This window comes from Muntiacus reevesi, chromosome 3 (genome assembly GCF_963930625.1).
Source record: "Muntiacus reevesi chromosome 3, mMunRee1.1, whole genome shotgun sequence".
NCBI lineage: Eukaryota > Metazoa > Chordata > Mammalia > Artiodactyla > Cervidae > Muntiacus > Muntiacus reevesi.
The window spans coordinates 82,908,948-82,923,717 of record NC_089251.1 but is presented as its reverse complement, the minus strand read 5'-3'; the positions used below and the strand labels follow the sequence as shown (position 1 = coordinate 82,923,717).

Genomic DNA, 14,770 nt, shown 5'->3' with positions numbered 1-14,770 from the left:
ACTTTGAAGTTTGGTAGAAGCATAAGTAAAGTTGAGGAAAATTGTCAAAATCAAGAATTTGGCACTGTTTGCCTTGCAAAAACCTAAGTACTCTTTCCACTTTAAAGAAAATGAAACCAGAAACTACAGACACTGCATTACGGATTTGGTTCATGAAGAAAGACAAAGCAACACTGAATCAACAAAATCATACTACGAGGAAAGACTCTGGCCTTGTGTCAAAAAGGCGGAGAATGAAAAAGAAAAAGATAAGTGAATGAACGCACACTTATAAACTTCAGGTCGAAATAAAATATCCAAAGTATGTATTATGCTTATGATTCCAACCCTGCTTTAAATGATTTTTTTAACTTCCTGATTACAGTCCTCAATTGTCCTTAATTGAAAACATTTGAGGGTTTTCCTATAATTTCTCAGAATTATTAATACTTGATTTTCAGGTTCAACACGATTTTACTCTAGTAAACAAGCAGAGATGCCAAGATTCATCACCTGCCCAAAGCCAACTCCTTCGGTAACCTTAATGAAAGGAACTTGCAACCCAGTGCTCCAGCTATTTCAAAAGCAGGTTTCTACCCAGAAACAGAAGGATAGGTGGTCAAACTTTAAGCCTGCCAACTAGAAATGAAGACACTTCTTACAGAGAAAGCACGGCCATCTAAGAAATAAGTTTAAGGCAAATTTTCTAACATGGAATTTTCATACTAATCATTCACAAGATGAAGTTCTAATCACCTTTGCTTTTCTGATCATCAGGAGCTTTGTAGATTTTGTTGTGTTTAAACATCACAATCTGAAACACCACCATGATACATTTATTTTACACATTGACTGCCACTTCTGATGCTTGCATGCCAGTATCCCAATCCAAATGGCTTACCTACCCTACCTCCAAGGTTTGTACCATGATCCCCAAGCTTCCGTCTTAAACAACACTCCTTCATCTTCTCTCTCTGGTCTGCTGTTGGTGGGAGAAGTTCATTTCTCTGAAGACCCCCATTAAGACAGCAGGTTTCAAAGAAATAAACACTAACAGGAGGAGGAGGCAACTCATTTATCCACAGGGAGACTAAAGTCAGAATTTCAAACTTGTCATTCAAACAGCAGGACATTCTCTGCACAGAGGCCACATGTCGCTCGAGTATGAATTCTAAGCAATAAAGATGGACTACAGCCCTGTACTCCAAAAAACTGGGAAGGACAGACTTGTTCCTCTTCTATCCTTAGGTTAGCAGATAAAGAATCAGATTTTCTGAAAGTTTACAGCTTAGTGCACAAATTCTTTTCCAGGATGGAGCATGAAAAAGACAAACTTACTGAATGGGTAGGAACATACGTGCTTTTGTAACTCTCTTCAGATACAACAGTTTGAGAATAATCCCCTGGGATTAATTTTGCAATGAAATTGCCATGTTGCAAAATTATTTTTAGGATATTTTAATACACAGAAACTTGGAGAATTTTTACAACCTGTGGTCAAAAAAACCCTTTTTACTACCTATTTACCATTACTATATATTCTTTAATTATTGTAGATTTTACTCTAGTCCATCTTGGGACTTTTACATCTCCATTTACTATAGGACAACATAAGAGCTATGTATTCCAAAGTTGTGACCTCAGCTACAGCATAAATTTTTTCTTTAAAGCTGTGATTAGTAGTTACTACTTCATCATTTCATAGAGGATAAAAAAGGAAACTGCCACTGCTATATTTCTGAGATAAAAATTAATACTATTTCATTTTTCTCTCCTGGAATTGAAGTTCTAAGGTATCTATAAATTTATAGAAAATGAATATAGAAAATTCTATTTTTCTTCTTACCTGGCAAGCTTTTGCTATTATGTCTGATGGGGTATCTTGTGAAAAGGCTGGTCTTAGGGCAGCTCCCACCTAGAAAAATGAGTACAAGCATTTTACTTTTAAAGATAAGTAGAGGATGAGATGGTTGGATGGCATCACCAACTTGATGGACATGAGTCTGAGTGAGCTCTAGGAGTTGGTGATGGACAGGGAAGCCTGGTGTGCTGCAGTCGCAAAGAGTTGGATACAAACCGAAGGACTGAACTGAGGAAATCTCTTATGTCTTTGGAGATGAAAACACACAGGACACATCTTTGTTCCTTTCCTTTTTATCATGTCTCTTATCTCTCTTGATAACAATAAACTCAATCATACAATTCTTCTTTTGCTTTCCAGGAGATTATCATTATCTAATCTGTTTGAATTGTATATCAATTAAGCAATTAATTTTGTTTCTTTTTCATTTATTTTTAATAGTACATGGGATTTTCTGACAAAGCCACATGTTCCTACAGATAAGAGAAAATTGCTATTTTTCTCCTGTCTACATATTCTTGAACATATTTCTAACAGTGTTTACCTCATGGACAAATCTCATATAACTGAGGTTATTTTAAAAGTTCAATTTCCTTAAATAACTGAGTAGTACTAAAAATTCACAGAGTCACTAAAAGACCTTAAAAATCATTTCACTTCAAAACAAGATGTCTTAAAAGAAAGTTGCTTAAGAAATACTAATTTATGTACGTCTCTCAGAGTAATAAATGAAGGAATATGAGCTTCAGTTTTCCAGCCAAGTACTAACCAGGTCCACTGTGCTTACTGCTTTATTTTAATAAGCCAGTATCAGTCACAGATTTTTGGCTATATTAGATTTAATACATATGATGTGAATAAGGAATTAGATATAGTCAACTCCTAATTTGAGATTTTTCCCCTTACACTAGAGATTCAGTCACTAAGGCTTATCAACAGGAGTTTGGATATCAAATAAGCATCCCTCTCAGTGACTAAACACACATGGCAAGTAACCAGTATTTGCATTTCAATGATCAACTGTAGTAATCATACTTCAGAGGTGCTATTAGGTCTCAAACTGAAGGAGAAAGAGAATATATTATAAAACATATTATTGGGCTGACTGATAAACCTGGAATATGACAGATTATATAAAAGTAGTACATCAATGTTGAATTTCTTCAAGTTGATAACTGTTCTGTGGTTATGTAAGACAACTTTCTTGTCTTTTGGAAACACAGACTAAAGTGCTCAAGAGTAAAGATACATGATTTTGATAATTTACTGTTAAAGAACTCTGGGGAAAGAAAAGCTGAGAGAGTGTATGTTGTGAGCAGAGAGAGAAAGAGAAAACGTTAAAGCAAATGAGGCAAAATTCTCAATTGGCAAATGTGAATGAAGGATGAAGGGTATAAGACAAGGTCTTTTTGTACTATTCTTGCAATTATTTCTGTAGGTTTTAATTATTTCTAAATAGGAAGATTTTTAAAAAAAAGACCATTCTGATAGATTGGGTATTTGAGAGTAAATCATTATATAAAAGCGTTCTATAGCCATTTGGACTAGAAAGTATAACTTCTTTACCTATACTTATAATGGAAAAAAATGGACTACACATTATCCACACTTTTTAATTTTGTGTATGTTTGCGCATAGATGTTAGATGAGGTACAATGTGACTGAAGCCACGATTTTGGTATAATCACAGTGGAAAAAAATAGCTTATTCCTTTCTTATTAACAAGTTTCTCTCTCCTTCACGTAATCCACCATTTCTAGGATTACATCCGTTGTGCATCCTTTTATCTGGGGGGGCGGGGGGCGCGGGATGCTGCATGTGGCCCAGGGATGGAAACTGTACCCTCTACAGTGCAAGTGTAGTACCTTAATCACCGGGTCACCAAGGAAGTCCCTATTGTGCCTCCTTTGAAGAACATAAATACAGGTATAAATTTCAGGAGAAACAAGTATATCTGTTTAGAGTATAAAAAAAATCTTTTCAAACATACAGTTCTTTTGGTAATAGTTTTCACTGCTACTAAAAGTTAATTTATCCTTCAGCATACAAAAGACAATTGCTTTTTATTTTTAAAAATGCTTACCAAGTCTTGACATATAAAAATAAAGGCAGTAAATCCACAACACTCTTTAAATGTTCCTTTTATCTTTAAAATGGCATGACTAAAAATCTAAACATAAGAATGGAAAGCCAGGCTGGAACATCTATTCTAGTTTTATCATTAATACTACCTCATGTCTTAAAAATAGTGACAAGTTTTATATTATTGTTCCTTCAGCTGTGAACTGATCCTAACTATGTAACAGGTAATAGGAAAAAACATAAGCATGGTACATGAATAAATAGGTTACAGGTCCAAATACATTTCTCCAGGGGAGTTTCACTTTGGTGTTCACTCAAACGATCAATTTTAATTTTGAAACAAATAAAGTATCTCACATTAGCTTGATACTGCTCCAGAATCACATGACCTGGGAATTCTGGCTCAGGCACAGAGGCAAACTTCTTGATAATGTCTTCGAGTGCTTGGAGACCAGCCATCCGCAGCTGGTTACTATGATCGGTTGCAGCCATGAATGCCATGCGAATTAGGTCAGAGAGATGAAGTACCAAGAGATCATCTAAAAATAAAAATAGAAGGCAAAAAGGAAAACATTTCCAAAATTAAGTGTAATAATAAAAAAAATACAAAATGAATTTGTTTTAAGAAGCATTTATGATCAACATATCATACCAAGTTTAAAAATAAAAAAGATATACTTTCAAGAAAGTTTCCAGATCATAATCTCTGAAAAATTGTGGTAAACCTTTATACAATATGATAACATGGATTATATTATAGGATGTATGATGACATTTGAAGCAAAATAACTGATTACCATAACTTTCCCCAATGGAATCTGTAATTCTTTTGTCAACAGGGATTGGCAAACTTTTTCCATAAAGAACCAGATAATAAGCATATTTGGCTTTCCCAGTCATGTAATTTCTTTCATAACAATTCAATTTTGCTGTTGCAGTCTGTACATAGACCATATGTACACAGAAAGCTATACTGTGCTCCATAAAACTATTTATAAAAACAGACTGCAGGCTAGATTTGGACTGCAAGCTGTAGTTTACCAGTCTCTACTCTGGAAAAGATTTCTATAAGGTTAGATGGAGAAAAGGGAAGTCTTTTTCCTTTTAGCCCTCAAATAAAGGCTGCCCTAGATCCATACTATCAAGCATAAAAGCAAGTATCAGAAGAATTCAAAAGATACCAAGTAATTTAACTACATCTTAAAACAAAGTTCAAAACTATTTAAAGGAATATAACAAAATCCAGCACTAGTAACTTAAAATTTGCAATGTCCAGCAGCTAGCTAGATGGTGTGATCACTCACCTAGAGCCAGACATTCTGGAATGTAAAGTTAAGTGGGCCTTAGGAAGCATCACTACAAACAAAGCTAGTGGAGGTGATGGAATTCCAGTTGAGCTATTTCAAATCCTAAAAGATGATACTGTCAAAGTGCTGCACTCAATATGCCAGCAAATTTGGAAAATTCAGCAGTGGCCACAGGACTGGAAAAAGTCAGTTTTCATTCCAATCCCTAAGAAAGGCAATGCGAAAGAATGCTCAAACTACAAAACGATTGCACTCATCTCACATGCTAGCAAAGTAATGGTCAAAATTCTCCAAGTCAGGCCTCAACAGTACGTGAACGGTGAACCTCCAGATGTTCAAGTTGGTTTTAGAAAAGGCAAAGGAACCAGACATCAAATTGCCAACGTCCACTGGATCATCGAAAAAGCAAGAGAGTTTCAGAAAAACACCTATCTCTGTTTTATTGACTATGCCAAAGCCTTTGACTGCATGGATCAACAAGCTGTGGAAAATTCTTCAAGAGATGGGAATACCAGACCGCCTGACCTGCCTCCTGAGAAATCTGTATGCAGGTCAGGAAGCAACAGTTAGAACTGGACATGGAACAACAGACTGGTTCCAAATTGGGAAAGGAGTATGTCAAGGCCCTATATTGTCACCCTGCTTATTTAACTTATATGCAGAGTGATGTCCCTTAGTCGCGTCCAACTATTTGTGAACCCCATGGACTGTGTGTAACCTGCCAGGCTCCTCCATCCATGGGATTCTCCAGACAAGAATACTGGAGTGGGTTGCCATTTCCTTCTCCAGGGGATCTTCCTAACCCAGGGATGGAACCTGGGTCTTCCGCATTGCAGGCAGACTCTTTACCCTTTGAGCTATGAGGGAATCCCCATATGTAGAGTACATCATGAGAAACACTGGGCTAGATGAAGCACAAGTTGGAATCAAGATTGCTGGGAGAAATATCAATCACCTCAGATATGCAGATGACACTACCCTTATGGCAGAAAATGAAGAAGAACTAAAGAGCCTCTTGATGAAAGTGAAAGTGGAAAGTGAAAAAGTTGGCTTAAAGCTCAACATTCAGAAAACTAATCATGGCATCTGGTCCCACCACTTCATGGAAAATAGGTGGAGAAACAGTGGTAACACTGACAGACTTTATTTTGGGGGGCTCCAAAATCACTGCAGATGATGACTGTAGCCATGAAATAAAAAGATGCTTACTCCTTGGGAAAAAAGTTATGACCAACTTGGACAGCATATTAAAAAGCAGAGATGTTACTTTGCCAACAAAGGTCCGTCTAGTCAAGGCTATAGTTTTTCCAGTAGTCATTTATGGATATGAGAGTTGGAGTATAAAGAAAGCCGAGCACAGAAGAATTGATGCTTTTGAACTGTGGTGTTGGAGAAGACTCTTGAGAGTCCCTTGGACTGCAAGGAGATCCAACTAGTCCATCCTAGAGGAAATCAGTCCTGAATATTCTTTGGAAGGACTGATGTTGAAGCTGAAACTCGAATACTTTGGCCACCTGATGCGAAGAGCTGACTCATTTGAAAAGATCCTGATTCTGGGAAAGATTGAAGGAGGGAGGAGAACGGGATGACAGAAGATGAGATGGTTGGATGGCATCACTGACTCAATGGACATGAGTTTGAGTAAACTCCAGAGTTGGTGATGGACAGGTAGGCCTGGCGTGCTAAAGTCCATGGGGTCACAAAGAGTTAAACAGGACTGAGCGACTGAACTGAACTGAACTGAGTAGCTAGTATAAAATTACTACAGATGTAAAAAAGCAGGAAAATATATCCCATGACTAAGAAAATAAAAAGAAAATGCAATGAATAGAAACTGGTCCAACAACGAAACGGATAACACAATTAGCAATAGGGACCTTTCAGTTCAGTTCAGTTCAGTTAGGGACCTTTACGCAGCTATTATAAAGAGCTATTATAAACACATTGCCTAAACAAAAGATGAGAAATCTCAAAGGGGATTTCTAGAGATATAAAAAGATATCTGAAGTAAAAAATACCCTGAAAAAGATTAACAATGATTAGACAATTAAGAAGAAAAGATCGGTGAACTTAATGACATAGCAACAGAAATTATATAAAGAATTTATCAGGTTCAAGAACTCTAAAATTCTTCAGGAGGCTGCAAGACAGGCTTTTTGAAGCAGTGGCAATTCTGTGGCAATTCTGATCCCCAAACAACTTCTATTTTAAAAGACTTTATTATTTTTGCTACTGTGAAGGTTACCAGTATCTTCCAAAGTTTTCATCTGCCTACCTAAAATTCTACCAATTTTAGAATTTTAAGTTTGAAAAAGAGTATCTATTGATTTGGGGAAGGGAAGTAAAGGAGAGAGAAAAAAATTTTCTGGCTCCCAATGCTTCCTCACCTAAGACATGCAAAAACACATCATCAATAAAAACTAGGCATAATAAACTATTACCAGAATTTGGGAGGAAATTTCCAAGGCAGAAGAAACTGGACTGAAATGAGCCATTCATATTATGCTAACTCAAAAGTAAATAAAAACTCATTACTCCTTCTGTATTGTCACCTAATTTACAGTTTATATCAACCTACACCAATGAAAAACTAGGCAATTGATTCCAGAATGAAAGTGCTGTTGTTACTTCTCTTCACAATCTCTACCTATAACATTTCTCAATTCAAGACCTCTAACTTTTCCCCAAATTCAAGGAGATGAATGCCTAATGTGCGGAGAAAGGGAAAGACACTGGGCAGAAACCCAAAATGGGGAAAGAATTAGGGGACTGATAGAGGTTTATTGATGACAAACCTAGACAGTGTGTTGAAAAGCAGAGACATTACTCTGCCTACAAAGGTCTGTATAGTCAAGGCTATGGTTTTTTCCCAGTGGTCATGTATGGCTGTTGAGAGCTGGACCGTAAAGAGGGCAGAATGCCAAAGAATTGATGCCTTCATATTGTGGTGCTGGAGAAGACTCCTAAAAGTCCCTTGGACAGCAAGGAGATCAAACCAGTCAATCGTTAAGAGAGATCAACCCTGAATATTCACTGGAAGGACTGATGCTGAAGCTTCAGTATTTTGGTCATCTGATGTGAACAGATAACTCATTGGAAAAGTATCTGATGCTGCAAAAGACTGAGGGCAGAAGGAGAAGAGGGCATTAGAGAATGAGATGGCTGAAGCATTATCGATGAAATGGACGTGAACTTGGGCAAACTCCGGGAGATGGTGAGGAAAGGGAGGTCTGGAGTGCTGCAGTCCATGTGGTCGCAAAGAGTCAGACATGACTGGACGACTGAAGAACAACAGAGGTTTATAATGTCCTGGGATTTCTGCCCCACAGAACCATAACTTAATAAATTTCTGTTATTTTAAACCATTAAGTTTACAGTCATTTCTTTCAATAACAACAGAAAACTAATATAACCAGCCTCTTCTTAGAAAACCCTCTCTCTTCCTATAAAATTCAGCTTCAAAATGACCTTTTCTTTGAGGTTTTCCCTAGTTCTTCAGGAAATGAATAGCAATTTTTTATGTTCCCAAAGTACTCTATCCTTCCACTACTGGGAAATATAATTATTTGAGTGACAAATTTGTCTCTTTGTCTTCTAGACTAGAACATCTTCAAAAGCACAGACTGTTATTTTTTTCCTTCTGGATCCCCAATGGACAGCAAAGAACAAGTTTTGATGACTATTTGATGAATGACATGATTAAAGACACTGTGTTCACAACATATTGTGCTTTACTGGTATCCTATATCAGATTCACATTTTCTACACAGTGTAATACAGTTTTACTTTTTGTTTTTTAATCCACTGTGACTTTTACTGCTTCTTACACATAATAAAATAAACTGGAAGGCATTTTTGACATATAGATCTCAATATTAATAATACATATGATGTCTTCAGATATTTTAAAACATGACAGGATGATGAAGAGACAACAAAGCATAAGATAAGAGAGTCTGTTACTCTAACACTCTCTCAGCTTCCCTGGGTTTCTTCATTTGTAAGTGAAAATACTAAACCTGATGATCTCCGTAAATTCCGTTTAATATCTGATCCAGGGGATATATGGTATAAAAGCTTACAAATGATCAAAAAAGTAAAAGGTTCCAGTAATGAACAATTTCACCTTTTCAAAAATATGCAATAGCATTTCTGAAATCTGAGTTTAAAATCTGCCATGGCATTCAAAAACTCTGACATTCTCCATGGTTGGGGACTACAAAATGCACTTTATTTATTCACCTTAAACTTTTGCTATAAGTAGAATAAGGTACCAAGGAAACATACGTTACTGTCATCATTATGTGTAGGGCCATCATTATTCTTAGGATAAATGATTAAGATGAATATACCTTAAGGTAGATACATATATTACATATCCTTTCCTCAACTTACCTTGCCACTTTCCTCAACTTACCTTCCAAATAAATATCAGAAGAGAGACATAATGTAGAGAGGACAAAAAACAAAGGCAAAAGCAAGGAAACTTACAATAAATGAAGCGCACAGTCTAAAGCATGTTACAAAGCAGTAAAATATTTCAAACCTATAAAAAAAAAAGAAAAACCCGGTGGAAAAGAAGTACTGATTTTAAATTTACTTGTAGGGTTTCGCAGTTTAGCAGAACGTGCCATGGCAAGATCAAAGTGAGCCTGGTCTGCATTCTCACACAGATTGATGATTCGACACAGGCAATCAGCAGCAAATACTCGCGTGGCCCAGCGAGGTGCCACGAAGGGCTTTGATTTATCTTCTTCTCCAAGCGTGGTAAACATGGTATCATCATCCATCTCGTCTTTCTTCTCAAATTCCTCATCTTTTCCACTGCTTAAGGGAGCTGCAGTACTCATATCTGTTACAAGAGTAAAAGCACATTATGACAACCTCACGTATAGCAAAAATGATGCTTTAGATAAAGCAGTTTGAAGGCATCTAATTTAAAAACAGTAGAATTGGCAAGGTTCTTTTCAGAGAATCAATTAAAAAACCAAAGAGGGGGACTGGGTACAAAGCATGTAAGACAGGCTCAAGGACGTGATGTATACCATGAGGAATACAGGCAATAATTCTGTAATACATGTAAATGAAAACTAACCTTTAAAAACTGTATAAAAATTAAAATAAATAAGCAATAAAAGTAGTTATCAGATATCACTTTGAAATTCAATAATATTGTTTTGTCTCCTTTGCATGTACTTTCACAATAATTATTTTTATGAAAGGTATGATTGCTGATCTGTTTATGGTAGTAAAATAAAATTTCTCCTTAAATATATTTAATTTAAAAAAACAAATAAAAATAGAAATGAAAAACCAGGGAAAGGATAACAAAAATATTTACATACTTTACTACTCTACATCTTATGTTGAACAAGACAGTAATCTGGGATTTTAATATATGAAAATTAGTTTGAACTTAGTTATCTGCCAAAAAATAATCAGAGTTCATTAGTTTGTCATATAATTTAACCTTAATTAATCCCTTTACAGGGATTAATGTATAAATATCTATATATGGTATATATGTATAGATATGTATCAAAAATAAATAATTTCCTTATTGTAAGAATATATATATTAAATACATACCACTAGAAGCTGCTAGGACATCTTTACAAAGCATTAGCCAATGAGAAAGCTTTTCTACAGCCAGCGATGACAGCATATGTCCCAAAGTATCATGGATATCAGAACATAATTTTCTGTCTGTCTCCCGGTCTAGCATTCCAAAAAGAAGTCCCTCAAGACCAGTTTCTGTTATATTAACACCTTGATGCCGGCAATGGATATCACTTCGAGAACTTGCTCCAGGCGCAAAAGGACTAACATCTGAAAAGCAAATATTTCAAATGAACTAGTACAGGACGTTATTGTATACTAGTGGTAATAGTTATGTTAAAGACCTGTAAAGACATATAAATGTCTTTAAATGAAAAGACATGTAAATGAAAGACATGTAAATTCACAACAACAACAAAACCAGTTAGCTATATACACAATTCAACTACGGTCTCCAAATTACATAGTTTTAGAATTAGAATTTAATCTGACAATGAAAGTAAAAATCCTGCTCTTTAAGACTGATTATCCTACGGTATTTTAAACAAATCTCCAGGGAATACTTGATAAATATATTTGATTTCAACAAGAAGAGTGTGGGAAAGAGACATATTTTTAAATAGATTTGATCATCTGAAAAAATTATGGCTATATATATTGGATGAACAAATTGAAACGGAATCACTCCAAAGACATAATAAGGAGAGGCTTGCAGAAAACAGCCACAGTCAGGGGAATTCAAAGACAGCAGGAAATGGAAGGTTCTGAGGAAGTAACATTCTAGAGAGATTAAGCACAGATGTCTATTTTTCACTTAGCAGTATAGCGTGAATATATTCCCGTAGCAGGAATCAGACTTCCACAACATGAATTTACATGAACATTGCAAATCACTGACTTAGGAGTACATTAACTGATTAACCACTGAGGAGGAATACCTGAAAGAGGCTAGGTCAAAGGGTTAGCATGGTTTGAAAACTTGGAGGATATACTGACAAAAAAATCCTCCAAGGAAATTTGTGTGACTTTACATTTTTATCAGCGGTATAAGAAATTTCTCTTTTATTCATACCGCTCCCAACACTGGTTAAAATCATAATTTTTATCTTGATCAGTTTTATAGAAGAAAATGCTATCTTATGATTGTATTAACATGTAACTATTTAATCATTAGAGATTAAAGATATTTCATATGTTGGTATTGCTTCCTTGATAAAACACCTCTTTTGCGTACTCTTGTGATATTTACAGATGCATAGAAGAGTTACCCTAGCAGGGCCCAGACTACCCTATGAAGGTCTGATATCACAGTTAGTCCTTGACTTGCATCTGGGGATTGGGTTTCAAGAGAGCCCCATCATTTCCCGATAAAAGTGGCTGAGTATGCCTAAGTCGTCTCTACCAACAATAGGGTTTATGCTGGACATCTGTTTAGGCTGAACAACAAACTTTCAGAAAATCTGAACTTTCAGTATATGCTAGGTAAATCATGCCTATTTGACCAGCCCCTAATAAAAACCTTAGGCACTGAGGGTCTAGCAAGCTTCACTGAAGACAACATTTTACATGTGTTGTAAAAACTTCTTGCTGGGGAATTAAGAGTATCCTGTGTGATTCCATGGGGAGTGAACTCTCAGAAACTTGTGCCTGGTCTGCTCTGGACTTCACTCCATGTACCTTCTCCCTTTGCTGATTTTGCTTTGTATCCTTCTGCTGTTATAAATCATAGCCATAAATGTGACTATATGCTGAGTCCTAGTGAATCACCAAACCTGGCGGGGGGCGGGGGGAGTGTCTTAGGCCCCCTGGTACACACTTGTAAAAGCTTTAAAAATATTAAAATACAAATGCACACATTTTAATAAACAAAGGATATTTTGTGAATATTCTTCCCAATCTTAGTTAATCTCTTTCAATATTGATTATGGTGACTGGCAGAAAAGTTTTGAAATTTTTATTCAAGGGAATTCTGTAACTACTTTTGGTGCCATACTTTCTCACCAAAAAGCAGTAATGTTTACTGCTAGATTTTTTATAGTAAACTTCTTACACACTCTACAATACAAAGTGTGTTTGCTAACAGAGTTCTTATTATGCTAAAATTGAAGCTATTTTGATATGTTACTTCTTGGTACCCGAGAAACTACTATGCATTAGGAAGCTCTTAAAAGTAGAAATTTTCGCTCACTATAGGGGAAATATGTCTGTCAATTAAGCTCTTGAAAAGTTCCCAAACCACCTACCCCTAGAACCAGAGGAAAAGTGAAAGTGAAAGTCACTCAGTCAGGTCCGACTCTTTGCGACCCCATGGATTATACAGTCCAGGGTATTCTCCAGGTCAGAATACTGGAGTGGGTAACCTTTCCCTTCTCCAGGGGATCTCCCAACCCAGGGATCGAATCCAGGTATCCCGCACTGCAGGTGGATTCTTTACCAGCTGAGCCACAAGGGAAGTCCAAGAATACTGAAGTGGGTAGCCTATCCCTTCTCCAGGGGATCTTCCTGACCCAAGGATCGAACCAGAGTCTCCTTCATTGCAGGTGGATTCTTTACCAACTGAGAAATCAGAGAATCCCCAGAAGGCTAATTACATATGCAAGCTATACTTAAAACCCTTGGAAAAGCAAAAAGAACTGAAGAAAGTAAAGATCTACTTTTCACTACCCAAACATCTACTGACATTTCATAGTTTTATTGGTTACTGTGGTCTTAACTTCTTCAAGGAAAAGTAACATCACAAAAAATTAACTACTGTCAGACATCAGAAGCTTTCAGAAATCCTCAAAATAGATCATTTCTCTTTTCAGAAGCCTATTATGGATACAAGGCAATGCCCCTTATACAATTAAAATATCCTTGAGGGGTGGCAGAAGTGTTCTGACACTAAAAGCTACCCCCAAAATTTAAAGCTATGAAATTTTTAAAAGGTCAGTCAGTTCAGTTTCTCAGTCATATCCAACTCTTTGTGACCCCATGGACTGCAGCATGCCAGACTTCACTGTCAATCACCGACTTCCAGAGCTTGCTCAAACTCATGTCCATCGAGTCAGTAATGACATCCAACCATCTCATCCTCTGTTGTCCCCTTCTCCTCCTGCCTTCAATCTTGCCAAGCATCAGGGTCTTTTCCAAGGAGTTAGGTCTTGGCAACAGGTGGCTAAAGTATTGGAGCTTCAGCTTCAGCATCAGTCTTTCCAACGAATATTCAGGACTGATTTCCTTTAGGATGGACTGGTTTGAACTCCTTGCAGTCCAAGGGACTCTCAAGAGTATTATCCAACACCACAGTTCAAAAGCATCAATTCTTTGGTGCTCAGATTTCTTTTGAGTCCAACTCTCACAACCATACCTGACTACTGGAAAAACCATAGCTTTGACCAGATGGACCTCTGTTGGTAAAGTAATGTCTCTGCTTTTTAATATGCTGTCTAGGTTGGTCATAGCTTTTCTTCCAAGGAGCAAGTGTCTTTTAATTTCATGGCTGCAGTCACCGTCTGCAGTGATTCTGGAGTCCAAAAATAAACTCTGCCATTGTTTCCATTTGTCCCCATCCATTTGCCATGAAGTGATGGGACCGAACGGCATGATCTTTGTTTTCTGAATGTTGAGTTTTAAGCCAGCTTTTTTGCTCTCTTTTCTCACTTTCATCAAGAGGCTCTTCAGTTCTTCTTCGCTTTCTGCCAAATGGGTGGCTCATCTGTGTATGAGGTTAATATTTCTCCCGGCAATCTTGACTCCAGCTTGTGGTTCATCCAGCCTGGCATTCTGCATGATGTACTCTGCATATAAGTTAATAAGGAGGGTGACAATATAGAGCCTTGACGTACTCCTTTCCCAATGTGGAACCAGTCTGTTGTTCCATGTCCAGTTCTAACTGTTGCTTCCTGACCTGCATACAGATTTCTCAGGAGGCAGGTCAGGTGGTCTGATATTCCCATCTTTAGAAGAATTTTCCACAGCCTGTTGTGATCTACACAGTCAA

The 14,770-nt window shown here is 36.8% G+C and overlaps 1 protein-coding gene across 2 annotated transcripts in view; it reads right to left on the bottom strand.

The window, feature by feature from the left end:
• Positions 1–14,770, bottom strand: part of HEATR5B (HEAT repeat containing 5B) — a 95,447-nt gene that overhangs the window by 29,731 nt on the left and 50,946 nt on the right. For both annotated transcript variants that reach the window (XM_065929438.1, XM_065929439.1), the window contains 4 exons: positions 10,819–11,058; positions 9,830–10,081; positions 4,280–4,461; positions 1,826–1,894 (listed from right to left, as the gene is read on the bottom strand). In XM_065929438.1, the coding sequence (XP_065785510.1) occupies positions 1,826–1,894; positions 4,280–4,461; positions 9,830–10,081; positions 10,819–11,058 (743 nt within the window). The remainder of the gene's footprint in view (positions 1–1,825; positions 1,895–4,279; positions 4,462–9,829; positions 10,082–10,818; positions 11,059–14,770) is intronic.